The sequence below is a fragment of the Enoplosus armatus genome, chromosome 2, assembly GCF_043641665.1.
Source record: "Enoplosus armatus isolate fEnoArm2 chromosome 2, fEnoArm2.hap1, whole genome shotgun sequence".
In the NCBI taxonomy this organism is placed as follows: Eukaryota; Metazoa; Chordata; class Actinopteri; order Centrarchiformes; family Enoplosidae; genus Enoplosus; species Enoplosus armatus.
Genome location: NC_092181.1, coordinates 19,179,279 through 19,190,558, shown reverse-complemented (window position 1 = coordinate 19,190,558; position 11,280 = coordinate 19,179,279). Strand labels below are relative to the sequence as shown.

General features: G+C 38.3%; 1 protein-coding gene across 19 annotated transcripts; it reads right to left on the bottom strand.

The window, feature by feature from the left end:
* Positions 1 to 3,639: 3,639 nt before the first annotated feature.
* On the bottom strand, positions 3,640 to 9,793 carry anp32b (acidic (leucine-rich) nuclear phosphoprotein 32 family, member B). Of its 19 annotated transcripts, none has more exons than XM_070918076.1 (7): positions 9,597 to 9,793; positions 7,064 to 7,213; positions 6,849 to 6,971; positions 5,817 to 6,009; positions 5,353 to 5,477; positions 5,181 to 5,247; positions 3,640 to 3,869 (listed from the first exon to the last, which is right to left on the bottom strand). In XM_070918076.1, the coding sequence occupies exons 1-7, from the start codon at positions 9,648 to 9,650 to the stop codon at positions 3,787 to 3,789; spliced, it is 795 nt and encodes a 264-aa protein (XP_070774177.1). In that variant the 5' UTR covers positions 9,651 to 9,793; the 3' UTR covers positions 3,640 to 3,786. The 19 variants fall into 19 exon arrangements, 18 of the variants coding, with proteins under 18 accessions (XP_070774177.1, XP_070774186.1, XP_070774199.1 ...); XM_070918085.1 differs by having other exon boundaries at positions 3,640 to 3,866; XM_070918098.1 differs by having other exon boundaries at positions 3,640 to 3,851.
* Positions 9,794 to 11,280: the final 1,487 nt, after the last annotated feature.

The following is an 11,280-nucleotide window of genomic DNA, read 5'->3' as shown; positions in this document are numbered from 1 at the left end:
CTTAATCATGTCCATGTTTCACAGAGAATTTATTCCCCATCCAAACAAAAACCACGATTTTATTTGTATTTTTATACTATTTCTGCCTCTCAGAAGTCTGCCTGGAAATGCAAATGAAAAAAGGACTGTTTAAAGTGAGTAAAACTGTGCATTTAAAGAACAATCATTGGTTAGCTTGGGAATTCAATGCTTGATGCAGTTTATACCAAAAATAAATACTGCAAATCTCTTCGATCTCATTTCTTCAGCACTGTTTTATAGTGACTGAGCAGCAGTTTATGTTATGCACTCTCTTTACTGCTGACACATTTCACTACCTGTGTGCCCACATACTAAAATGTTAAATATTAAATAAATAAAAAAGACAATGAAATCAATAATCATATGAATAAACTGTGTAAAATATATAAATACACAAACAACTTGTGAAATAATTGAAGAAATGATTATTATTATGGAATGTTATGTCCTCATTCATTTTCATAATAGCTGAACTCACCTTGCAGCCAATCACGTACCTCCTGCCTCTCTTAAGCAAGCAAGCTCAACAACTGCTACCAAATTAATGTTGATGAAATAACGTTTTGAGTTTTAATAATTTCTTAAATGATTTCACAAATGATTGTTTAATTTATATTTATATATATTACGATTATTTAAATCATCAATTGAGCTGAGTTCAAGGTGTGACATCTTCAAGTGTCTTGTTTTGCCCAAAATCCAAAGATATTCAACTAAGAAAACCACAGCAAATCAACAATTTACAAGGTGGAACCAGTGACTTTTTGGACTTTAGGTATGAACTGTCATAACGATGAATCGATGATCAAAATAGTTGCTGATTCATTTTCTGTCAATCAACTTATCGGCTAATTGGTCAGCATCGATTCTGATGAGTTCAACAGCTTCATGAAGTGCGATACTAAATAGCTGGAGTACCCCTTTAAATTGATAAATGATTTGATTCAGTATTTGTAGTTTTGGTGAAATGATTTTAAAGCTACGGTACAACACAAAGAACACAAAATAATGACTTCACTGCCAGCTAGATCAACAAATACCCACTTATATCTTTTGATTTTTGTGGTGTACCACCCTGTCTCAATCAGTGGCTCAATTGTTCAAATACAGTATAATTTCAATATTCACATGTTGTGCATTAGTATGAATTATTAACAATAAGCAGAGTGGAGTGGAAAAGGAAAGTTGTTTCTTCATAAATCCTTTTCGTGCTGTTCACAAAATTCTCCCGAGTTATCTTATGAATGAATCATCTGGATGTTGTGGTACAGTGATGATTTCTTTGCTGTGCTAAAACTTATGAATGTGGCCAATACCAAGTCCTCGGAATAAAGACTTCAACTCAACAAGCCAAATGAGAACAACATCGATCCATTCCAGAGACCTCTCGGTATTAAAGCATGCACACACTGACAGTCTCTTACGGTATACTGGAGCAATAATGTAGCTGCAGAGTCAACTGTAGCATTCACTGTCTGAACATGTCTGATTTAATAAACCATTTCATTAAAGGGTTGTTGCTGGGTTCATATGAGCCTCACTGTGCCTGGTCTGGATGCATTTTAATGCAGTTACTGGGATGTCTTTAAATTGTCTCTTAAATGTATTTGAAAAGATTTTATCATGTTTCTTTAATATTGTTTCTAAAACGTGTAAAAAAATATATATTAATCACATGAAATATAATTAAAATTTTCTGGGAAATCCGTTTGTCTCTTCTCTAACAGAGCAGAATATTGTCCTACCCTAAACAATAGATTGAGGTGAAAAACATTTCACTCAATTGCACAAGCACATTAATATTTAAGTTTTTGTTACAAAAACGTCAGTGTTACCTGCTACTTCCTCAGTTAACTGTTGACTATTTGGAGTCTCTGAGGCTGCAACATGTGGACAGCCAACATTTTTCATCTGTACAATTGCCTGGCTTGTAGTTAAAATTCAAAAATGGGCTCTAAAAGCAGCAGCAGCCTGGAGAAGATCAGCAGCCATAAACCCTTTTTAAAAACAAATTATTGTTCCTCAAAAACACAGTAATGCAGTTTAGTTGCTATTGCTGGTCCTAATGTTAAAAATAAAGGCGTTACGGACCAGTGCTCTCGCTCTCTGTCTCAGGGTAACATTACTGTTTCTGTAAAGTGAAAAATGACTACATGTATTGTACGCTGTAGGCTACACAACAGTAGGAAAACTCAGTCTGTCCTGAAACAACACTCACATGCCCATATGTGCATTTGAAGTTAATGGTCGCTGTGAATTATTTGTTCCCAACTTGGGGGTCAGGACCCCGAACAAGTCACAAGATAAAAGGGTTATTAATTGATTAACAAGATAGGAAAGAAGAAAACACATACCATATTTTTGCTATATACAAAATTTATTTTTTCTCTTTTCTTCTTGTAAAATCCTCAACAAATTTGCCTCTTCCGCCCTATAAAAGTTATTCATTTGAAACAACCAGGAAAGACCTGACTGCTCACAGCTCATAGACACATGCAGCCTGTGATGAGGGGTCCATAGTTAAGACATTGCTTTGTCAAAAAGTGGTTGGGAACCACTGCTGTGCTCATTTTTCCTTTCCATGGTGAAGTGATCCCTTCCTACTTCAAGTCCAATGTAAGAGATGTGGGACAAAATACACATTCCTCGTTCTGTGCAAAAACGCATTTAGCCAAAGCTAATATGAGACTTTGGCAGTCTGAGCCAAATCAAGTGGGAATCTTCCAAAGTTAGTCTAAAAACAAAGGGAATTTCATACTAAAAAGTATGACTTTGGAAGATACACACTTGATTTAACTAACTGAGAAGGCCTCGCAGAGTATCACCTACAGGTGAACTGAATTTTGTCCCCCATTTCTTACATTAGACTCACTAGAAAAGGAAAATCTCATCATGGTAAGTATGAAGAGGAGTAATGGGTACAGCAACTAATAGCTTTTTCCACATACAAATTGGCATGTGAGTATTGTATCAAGATAGACTCAAAAAAAAAAAAATCAAAACCAATCTTTTAAGACGAGACAGTCTTTTTTGTGGACTGTCTACAGTCACCATCAATGAAGAGAACATGAGACAAAAACTGACCATACGGCCATCATTTCATCCCTTTACGTTATCTTTTTTTCACTAGAAAAGCAAGGCAGGACGAGAGAAAAGCACAAAATGTTAACATTTTATTTACAAAGTTGTTTTTTTGTCATACAGAAAGTAAAAATGTAGCTACAACCTTGATTTGTGCAACAGGCGGCCACACTAAAAATCATGGCTCGCTGGTTGCACAGCTGCTATAGCAATAATTTTATTGGGAAAAAATAAGGAACAGAAAAAAAAAATAAAAGAGACAAAAAAAATAAGAGAAATAATAAACCCAACAACAAAAAATAATTCATCCAACAAAATATTAAAAGCACAGACCCAAAACTAGATACCAGTCCCAAAGTCCTCACACGGGAATACATAAAGAGGGATCAACAGTGAAATTGTGGAATGCTGAGTGCTGGGCTGCCTGAGAACCTCGGGGGCCGTGGGGTGGGTGAGGTGGAGGGTGTTGGGTGGCTCTCACTTCCATGGGGGGGGTGGGAGAAAAAAAGCGGGGCAGCTCCACTTGGCCCACCCATCCGGTACAGTCTTGCCCCATTAAAAAGAGCTCAGAGCTGGGGGGGTAGACGTGGATTACAAAGGCGGCGCGAGTTGTAGGAGGGCGGACGTTCGGGTTCGTGGGGGGAGGAAAGGTAATTCGGTAGGCTCTCGTTTTCAGTTTTGCTCTTAATCGTCGTCTTCATCGTCGTCGTCGTCGTCCTCATCCTCTGGGTCTCGCTTTCTCTTCTCGCCTTTGCCAGTTTCTGCTTCTGGGGGCAGAGAGGAAATCTGTGTCATGTGGTGTCAGGGGTGCCAAGACCACGAACAGGCACCAAAACAACAACCAGACTCAGTCTAGCCCTTTAGTCATGCAGTAATCACAGCATGCTGGAGTTTTACAGTCTACATATAATATTCTAGTCTGTATCTGTTACATATCTTACAAATACAATGATTTTTAACATTCATTAAGTGTTAACTAATATAAACAACTTAAATCTTTCTGTATTATCAAAGACATCCTCTAGTGGGACCTTGGGGGGAGTGGGCAGTGTTTAAGAATGGTCACTATCATGTTTTGCTGTCCCTGCATGTTATACTGTTACACAGTTAGGAGCTCAAAATAAACAGTGTCAGATATGTATCGTCAGTATTTACATTTTTTTGGGATTTAACCAGCTCAGATATTTTACACTCACAAACTAGTTTTTTTTTTTAAATCTTATAATTAACTGTTTTTCACTTGTAATTGATCAAGTATAATGTCTTATTTTAGTTAAGTTATCAATTGGTTAATAGTGGGTAATCACTATAGCAGCCACTTGATAAGGCCCTGTGAACTTTTTGGACTCTCCTGCATCGAGCTTCCTCAAGTAAACAGGACCGCCAGCAGGTGTCATATTATTCTTGATACCAAGTTTTTATTACTCAAGTTCGCCAGGGTGTCCATATATGTACATGGATTCAACATTCTATGCACACTTTTATTTACATCTGCAGATTATGTACAAATAAAATTTTAAACCTGAAGGAGACTGCCCCTACAAGGCCATCCTGCCTTCCCATTAATAGGGAAACTGCTTTGTTTCCAAAACTGATTAACTGCAGCTTAAGTACATTTGACTACTGACCTTTGCCCACTCACACCACACTGTAATAACACAATAAACAAAAAGGCAGTTTGACAGTGTGTAGAATTATTTTGCTGATTTCACTTTTAGTAGTTGAGCGTATCCACAAATAGGAAGAAAGGGAGAATAAAGGCTCATGAATTCATACAAAGATTTTTCTTAAGGAGTAACTTAATATACTTTCCGAGTTAGTAAATTGTACGTACAGTCACTTTGTTTTGCCTATCAATGGATTCTAGTCTGTAATGCTCATTCCAGTGACAGTTCTGTGCCTTTTTAATATGGAAAAATAATTCTGTCCAACACAATCTGTGAAAAATCTGTGATGTTTCCTTGTACTTCATACTCCTGAAGCTGCAGTATGAAAAGAGATCGAGGGAGTGCTGTGTTGTATTTACAATAGTAATTTACTGTGTTGAAATATGTTTTTGAGGTGCTCTGGGTACATACCGTCGTCATCTTCATCTTCATCTTCGTCTTCTTCATCCACTTCCCCATCCTGACCGAAATCTTCCTCCTTGGCAAACAAACATTTGCAAGTTAAAGAAACAATGCATCTGAACTCCTTGCAAGAAAATGTTCAGCCAAATAATCTCCATCAGGCTTTTATTTTTTTGTTTACCTCATCTTCTCCGCTGACTTCATCATCATCCTCTTCTCCTTCTACCTCCTCTTCATCTTCCTCATCCTCCTCTTCCTCATCAAAGTCTTCCTCCTCTCCGTCCTCATCTTCCTCCTCCTCTCCCTCTGCCATACAAAAGTAAAGACAACCAGTCAACCACAAACAAAGTGGAATCATGCAGTAGCCAACAGTCCAGGCTAAGTCCAACATAAAAACTACATGTTCAAAGTGAGAGACAGTAAATTAAATTGTGTGAATGAAAATCAAAGCAGACAGGAAGCCACGGTGAGGTTAAACTGTATTCTCATATTAATTAGCAGTTCATTATTCTCAAACTCTATTTGGCAGCAGAAATTGACAAACTGCATCCACAAATAAATCTTCCCAGCTATTGTGAACTAAAGGATTATCATTTCAGCAGGAAAACCAGAGCCATCTCTGAGGTATTGGGAAGAACTTCTTACCTTCATCTTCGTCATCATCTACGCCGTCTCCGTCCACCTCTCCGTCAGAGTCAGAGGCTTCCCTGTCCTCCATGTCATAACCATCCAGATAGGTGAGCTGGGGCAGAAGCTTGAACACACTCTCTCTGTAGTCATTCAGGTTTGTCACTTCACAGTTGAACAGGTCCAAACTCTTCAGGTTATCCAGCTTTTTCTGTGGATCAAATGCAGTGAAGTGCTGAGGTGAGAAACTGCTGCTGAACTGCTGAACTGCTAAATGCCAATTTGTGTATACTGTGCATGAGGTTGGGTGATTATGTACCATAAGACACAGTAGATATACCATTTATACAGAGTTGGCTGTTTAATATCTCTGGTTGTATTAGGACACTGTGTGGCAATGATGGGTTTAGAAGAATTTCCCACCAATGTGATGAACTACCTTGATTTATCAGATACTGGATTAGACAAGAACACCTTTTCATCTGTCTTTTTTTATCTATCAAGTTTAAGTTTCTCAACTGAATTTCCAGAAAATCTACTTGATCACAAAATACATACAATTTTTTGCACCACTAAATATAAGAATCCTTTATGCAGTTTGTTCAAAGGACCCCTATACATTCTTGTTCTTACATGAATTTCCAATAATTATTTTAAGTGCATATAAGTGGGTATTAAATACATGTGCAATTGATAAGGAGGATTTCTCATTAACTTTTTCCAGGGTCAGTTCCAGTCTATGATGTGTGTAACAACAGATAGTTTGAATATTTATATCCTAATATACAGAAACTGAAATTAGAAATGTATGTTATTTGTATGCTGTGGGTTGAGTAATAACAGCTAATAATTAATGCAGCTGCATGCATAACAAGCTGGAGAAATATTAAAATGACCATGTCTATTTACAATACATTTTACATTAACATGAGATAAGACAACAAAAAGGACAATGTCTGCACTGACCTAAGACTAAACATACACGTTTTATAGGCATGCAAATAAGTATGTATGGGGAGCGTTGCTTCTAACAAATTTGCAAATACATACCAACGGTTCCAACGTGCTGATGTCTTTCAATTTGTTGCCACTCAGGTTTAGATGTGTGAGGTTGGGTAGTTTCTCTGCTAAAACATCAAGACCGCCACTGATTCTGTTGTCACTCAACTCCAGCTGAAAGATGGTAGAAGGGAATATTATTCCAGTCGACACTTGTCACAATTCAGCTTTTACATGGAGGTACGAAGGTGGAACATCTTTTTTACCTTTTTGAGTTTTCCTAGTTTTGGCAGGTTGGAGACTGAGATTAAGCCAACGTTTATCAAACTGAGGAACTCCAGGTTGACAAACTCAGCTGTGAGGCCTTCAATTTTTCCTTCAACTGATCGACAATTGTCAAGGACAAGTTCTCGTACCTGGAATACAGAAAAGAATAATATCACATTAAAAAATGTAATGTGTTTTAAGCATTTAGTGAAACTGTACTTATTGTGGATCCATAATTACAATTTATTCTGAAACAAAGCAAATTCATAATATTACAAAATATTTTACAAACTCTCTTTTCTGAAACAAAACAATGTAATTTTTGTAAACAAAATCATCGAGGAAACGAGCTGGCAAACAACATAACCACAGCGTGTTTAATAGGGGATGTTGTTGTTTAGCAAAATGGCCCTTTACTTTGTGTAAAATACTTAAAAGGCGTTTTGTAGTTGCTGTAAAATATTAGAAAAACAAGTCTGAAGGCGGAGTTACTTTGAGTCAGTTAAAGCTAACACTGGTTGCGCAATTCAGTTAGACAAAAACGTTGCAAAAAAAGTTGTTGTCAAACGTCAAAGATCACGGTTTCTCAAGTAAAACACCGACATGGATACTGTGTCTCCATCTAAAAACACTTTGTGTCCTTGTGTGCTTAATTTCTCCGGACACGACAGTTAATGGATTGATTTCTTTGAAACGAGGAAGAGCAAAGCAGTAGCTTCCCATGGCCTGCTGATGCAGTCACTCACTAATGACAAATGCAATGATTTTTGTGAGCTAGCTTGCTACAGGCTAGCCATTGCCCCTTTTAAACGCTGCCGTGCAGTAGAGGAGCAGCTACAGAGGTCTGTCTGCCCGCCATTAGCCAACCCAACAGCAACGGAAAGGATTGCGAATACACCCTTAGTAAAGATTTTCTTTTTTTCGTAAAACCAGCTTTCATTGGGGAAGAGGAATATTCTTTGTCGTCGAGCGAACGACCGATATTGCCAGTTTGTTACAGGGTACTACATCGTTTTCAGGTCGAAGTGGCGAAGGAAATATATTGAGAACGGAAATTTAGTAAAAACAAAGATGGAGACAGTTCCTTTCTCCCAGAGCTTCAAAGACGACAGAATGACAACATGGCGATTCCTGAGATACAGTATGCAGTTCTCTGAACACTTCAATGGCGAAAATGCTGTTTATAAAGAGTAATTATCGTTACTTATACATTATACAAGTTATTTTTCGATGTTAAATTAGTTTTATTTCATGCATGAGTCGAGAGGAAACGCCGACTGTCGAGTTTTTGGCTGCCCACTCATCAAGCGCGGTGCGCCGGATCTCCGTGTCATTCAAGCAGGCTGGCTCGGTTAATGAAGCCGTTGCCCAACAAATCGATCCGTTTAGTTGCAAACAACGTCAAGTTTAGCTTAAATTACAATTACTGGATGAAAGATCGGCGTGTTTGATGTTTACAGTTTACAATGGGATATATTTTGTTGTCTTTGACCAGTGTAGCGAAGGGGGTAATATGGCGGGAACAAAAATACTAAGTTAGGTGGCTGCTGTCTGAATGATTCTGACTCGGAATCATCTGATCACCAGACTCCATTTAATAAGTATGCAATGTTTAGACGAGTGGATGCAACGACATGAAAGGGTAACGTAGCTGCTATACAAGTGTGTAACCTATTTTAGGGAATTAACTGCTGCACACTCCCTTTTAAAACTTACGAATCGCAACAGCTTAAACATGGTTTTAAACAAATAACGATTACAGGAATAGTTGTCTCATTTGTTATTATTTGTGTAAATATCAACTGGCTAAGGTTAGAGTAACAGTGGCTTAACGTTAAATGGTCATGGTATGGATGACTCGTGAATCAAGTGACTGTTTTTTGTTGTCGCTGCTGAATCTGGCCATTTGATATTAACGTACTCTATAGAAATTTCAAGACATAACTCGTGATCGGCGACGGCCCGTTTACATGTTACCAAAACTCAATTTTTGCACTAACATCATGGAGTTGTAAAGAGCATTTGTAATATATGAAAAAGCGCCCCATTTTAGCAGTTATGCTAGCAGCAAACATGGCTTCCAAGGTCTGTATAAAATATACCACTCTGTGAATGCCAAACGCGGCGCAGGGGGCAAATTTCCTAATATATCAGCGTAAAAAGAAGTTTACTAATTGTGCTACAACGGTGGAGTCGAGCCGAATCGTGTGTGCACCACTGACCAAGGAGGCTGCGAAACGGTTAAAGCACTGCAATAATGCCAGCAAGCTGAGGAATCGCCGTTTCAAAGTAACGATTGAATATAGCTTTTCTCGTCTCGTTGCCCCTATACGCCCAATCCAGAACAGTATAAAGGATTAAGCTTGTTGTGCGAGTGTTTTCCGCCCTATTATAAACGAGAAACATAATCTAAAGCCCATGTGGTCACCATTACGTTAGCCACACAGGTCACTCGCAAAGCAAAAAAGTAGCAAGCTGGCTAGCAAAGGCTAGCCAGAAAACTAAGGGTTGGTTTTAAAAAGCACGACTCACATCAGACGGTGTCCTGTTTCTTAGCTCCAAGTGGATCCTCTTTTTCATGTCCATCTTGCCCTATGAAAGTTAAACTTTTCTCTCTTGGGTTTTGGTGGGATCTTCAGTCCAAAGGCAGAGATGCCCTAATGGAGGGAGAATATAGGACTGTATAATGAACTGAGCCAAACGCTAAGTTAGTCGGAGAGAGGAGAAACCATGGAGGGAAACGGGACTGAAACAAAATATATGCTCAACAGCGCCATCTGCGTCCAGAAACGCCCATCGCCTCCATAAAGGCATTGCAGTCACAAAACATGACGCTGCCCCGAAACAGTGCCATGGTGCAATTTATTTCTGCAAGGAAACTACTGTACCGTGTTTAGTGAAGACACGAGCATTTTGTGTGTAAAGTCGTTTTTATTAAATTAGGACTGCAGCATACATGTGTACAGTTCTCTCAAAAATAGTATTCAACCAATTAGGCGCCGATAAAGTAGGTCATACGGTGAACTTTTGTTTATGTGCCCAACTTAATAAAGTTTCATAGCTTGAAAACATGTCCACGTTTGATATATTTAACGTTATATTGTTATTGCTTCATATTCAACGTGTATGTAACGCAAATACCTAAAATAATAAAGAATTCCTCCTTTGAAAAACTCGAACCTGTTGCCCACCATAGCAAACCCATCTCCTTTGTTTGGCAAATGCATATTGTACATAGTAGCTGAGTAAATGATGTGATTGTAAATTCTTGTGACACTTTTGATCAATAAACTGCATAATGGATAAATTGTGTTGTGCTTTTGGTTCAGAAATGCCAGATTCTTTTAACCGTTTGGACACCGTTTGGAGAAAGGAGGGGTGTGTTTGGTTTGCAGTAAAGAGAGCATTGTATATGCATGTGGAGAGTAGGGCACCCCCTCCAACCCCACCCCCCTTTACTTCCTGAGACACCGGAGTCCTCAAGAAGTCTACTGAGTATGACTAGTTGATTTTTATGAACTAAAATATGAATCAGTGATGACATTCTGGATTTTTGGTCAAAATATGGATTTAAAAAAAAAAAAGTTAAACAATATATATTAAACATAACTCAAATCCAGGATCCAGGCTATAATGCTGTGTATACACTGTTCAATGCACATTATCCTCATTTCATCTCTGGTCTTGTTAAAGCTGTATGTACAGAATATTTGTACAGAATGTAACAGTTTTTAAATCAGTGTTTGGTAGTTGAAAAGGTACACCAGAAGATGGCACTGTAACATCTTCTTTGACATTCCTCAAATTTGAGTTTCATTGTGCAACAGTAGGGGGGAGTGTGAGTGAGTGACAGTCTTTTCTGTTTTTGGCTGTAACAGTAATGCTGATAATAATCTTTCATTTGGAAAGATGTGCATACTGGGAAGGAGTCCTAAGTTTGACTTTTATCAGTTAACTGTGCGCAGCCTGTGGTCTTCTGACCAGCTGGAAATCCACATTGATACAGGAGGTGCTGGTGGTTGTCTTAAATGTTCATGGTAGTCTGAATGTGTGATTATCTGTGTCAGTTTTTGTTCGAATTTAGCAATGGGACAGTTTGTTCATCTCAGTCAGTGTAAACCAGAGAAGGAGGTTATGATACATACCATTGTATGGCCTTGCAAGATGATGTTTTTGAATTGAAATCCACCCTGAACAAAACAGGTGAAGTAGCATA

Excerpts from the sequence above, each read along its gene's own strand:
- anp32b (XM_070918076.1), bottom strand. The coding sequence starts at position 9,650 with ATGGACATGAAAAAGAGGATCCACTTGGAGCTAAGAAACAGGACACCG. Across the intron at positions 5,478-5,816 it reads AGATGATGACGAAGATGAAG|AGGGAGAGGAGGAGGAAGAT; the intron begins GTAAGAAGTTCT and ends TTTGTATGGCAG. Across the intron at positions 3,870-5,180 it reads TGAAGATGAAGATGACGACG|AAGCAGAAACTGGCAAAGGC; the intron begins GTATGTACCCAG and ends CTCTGCCCCCAG.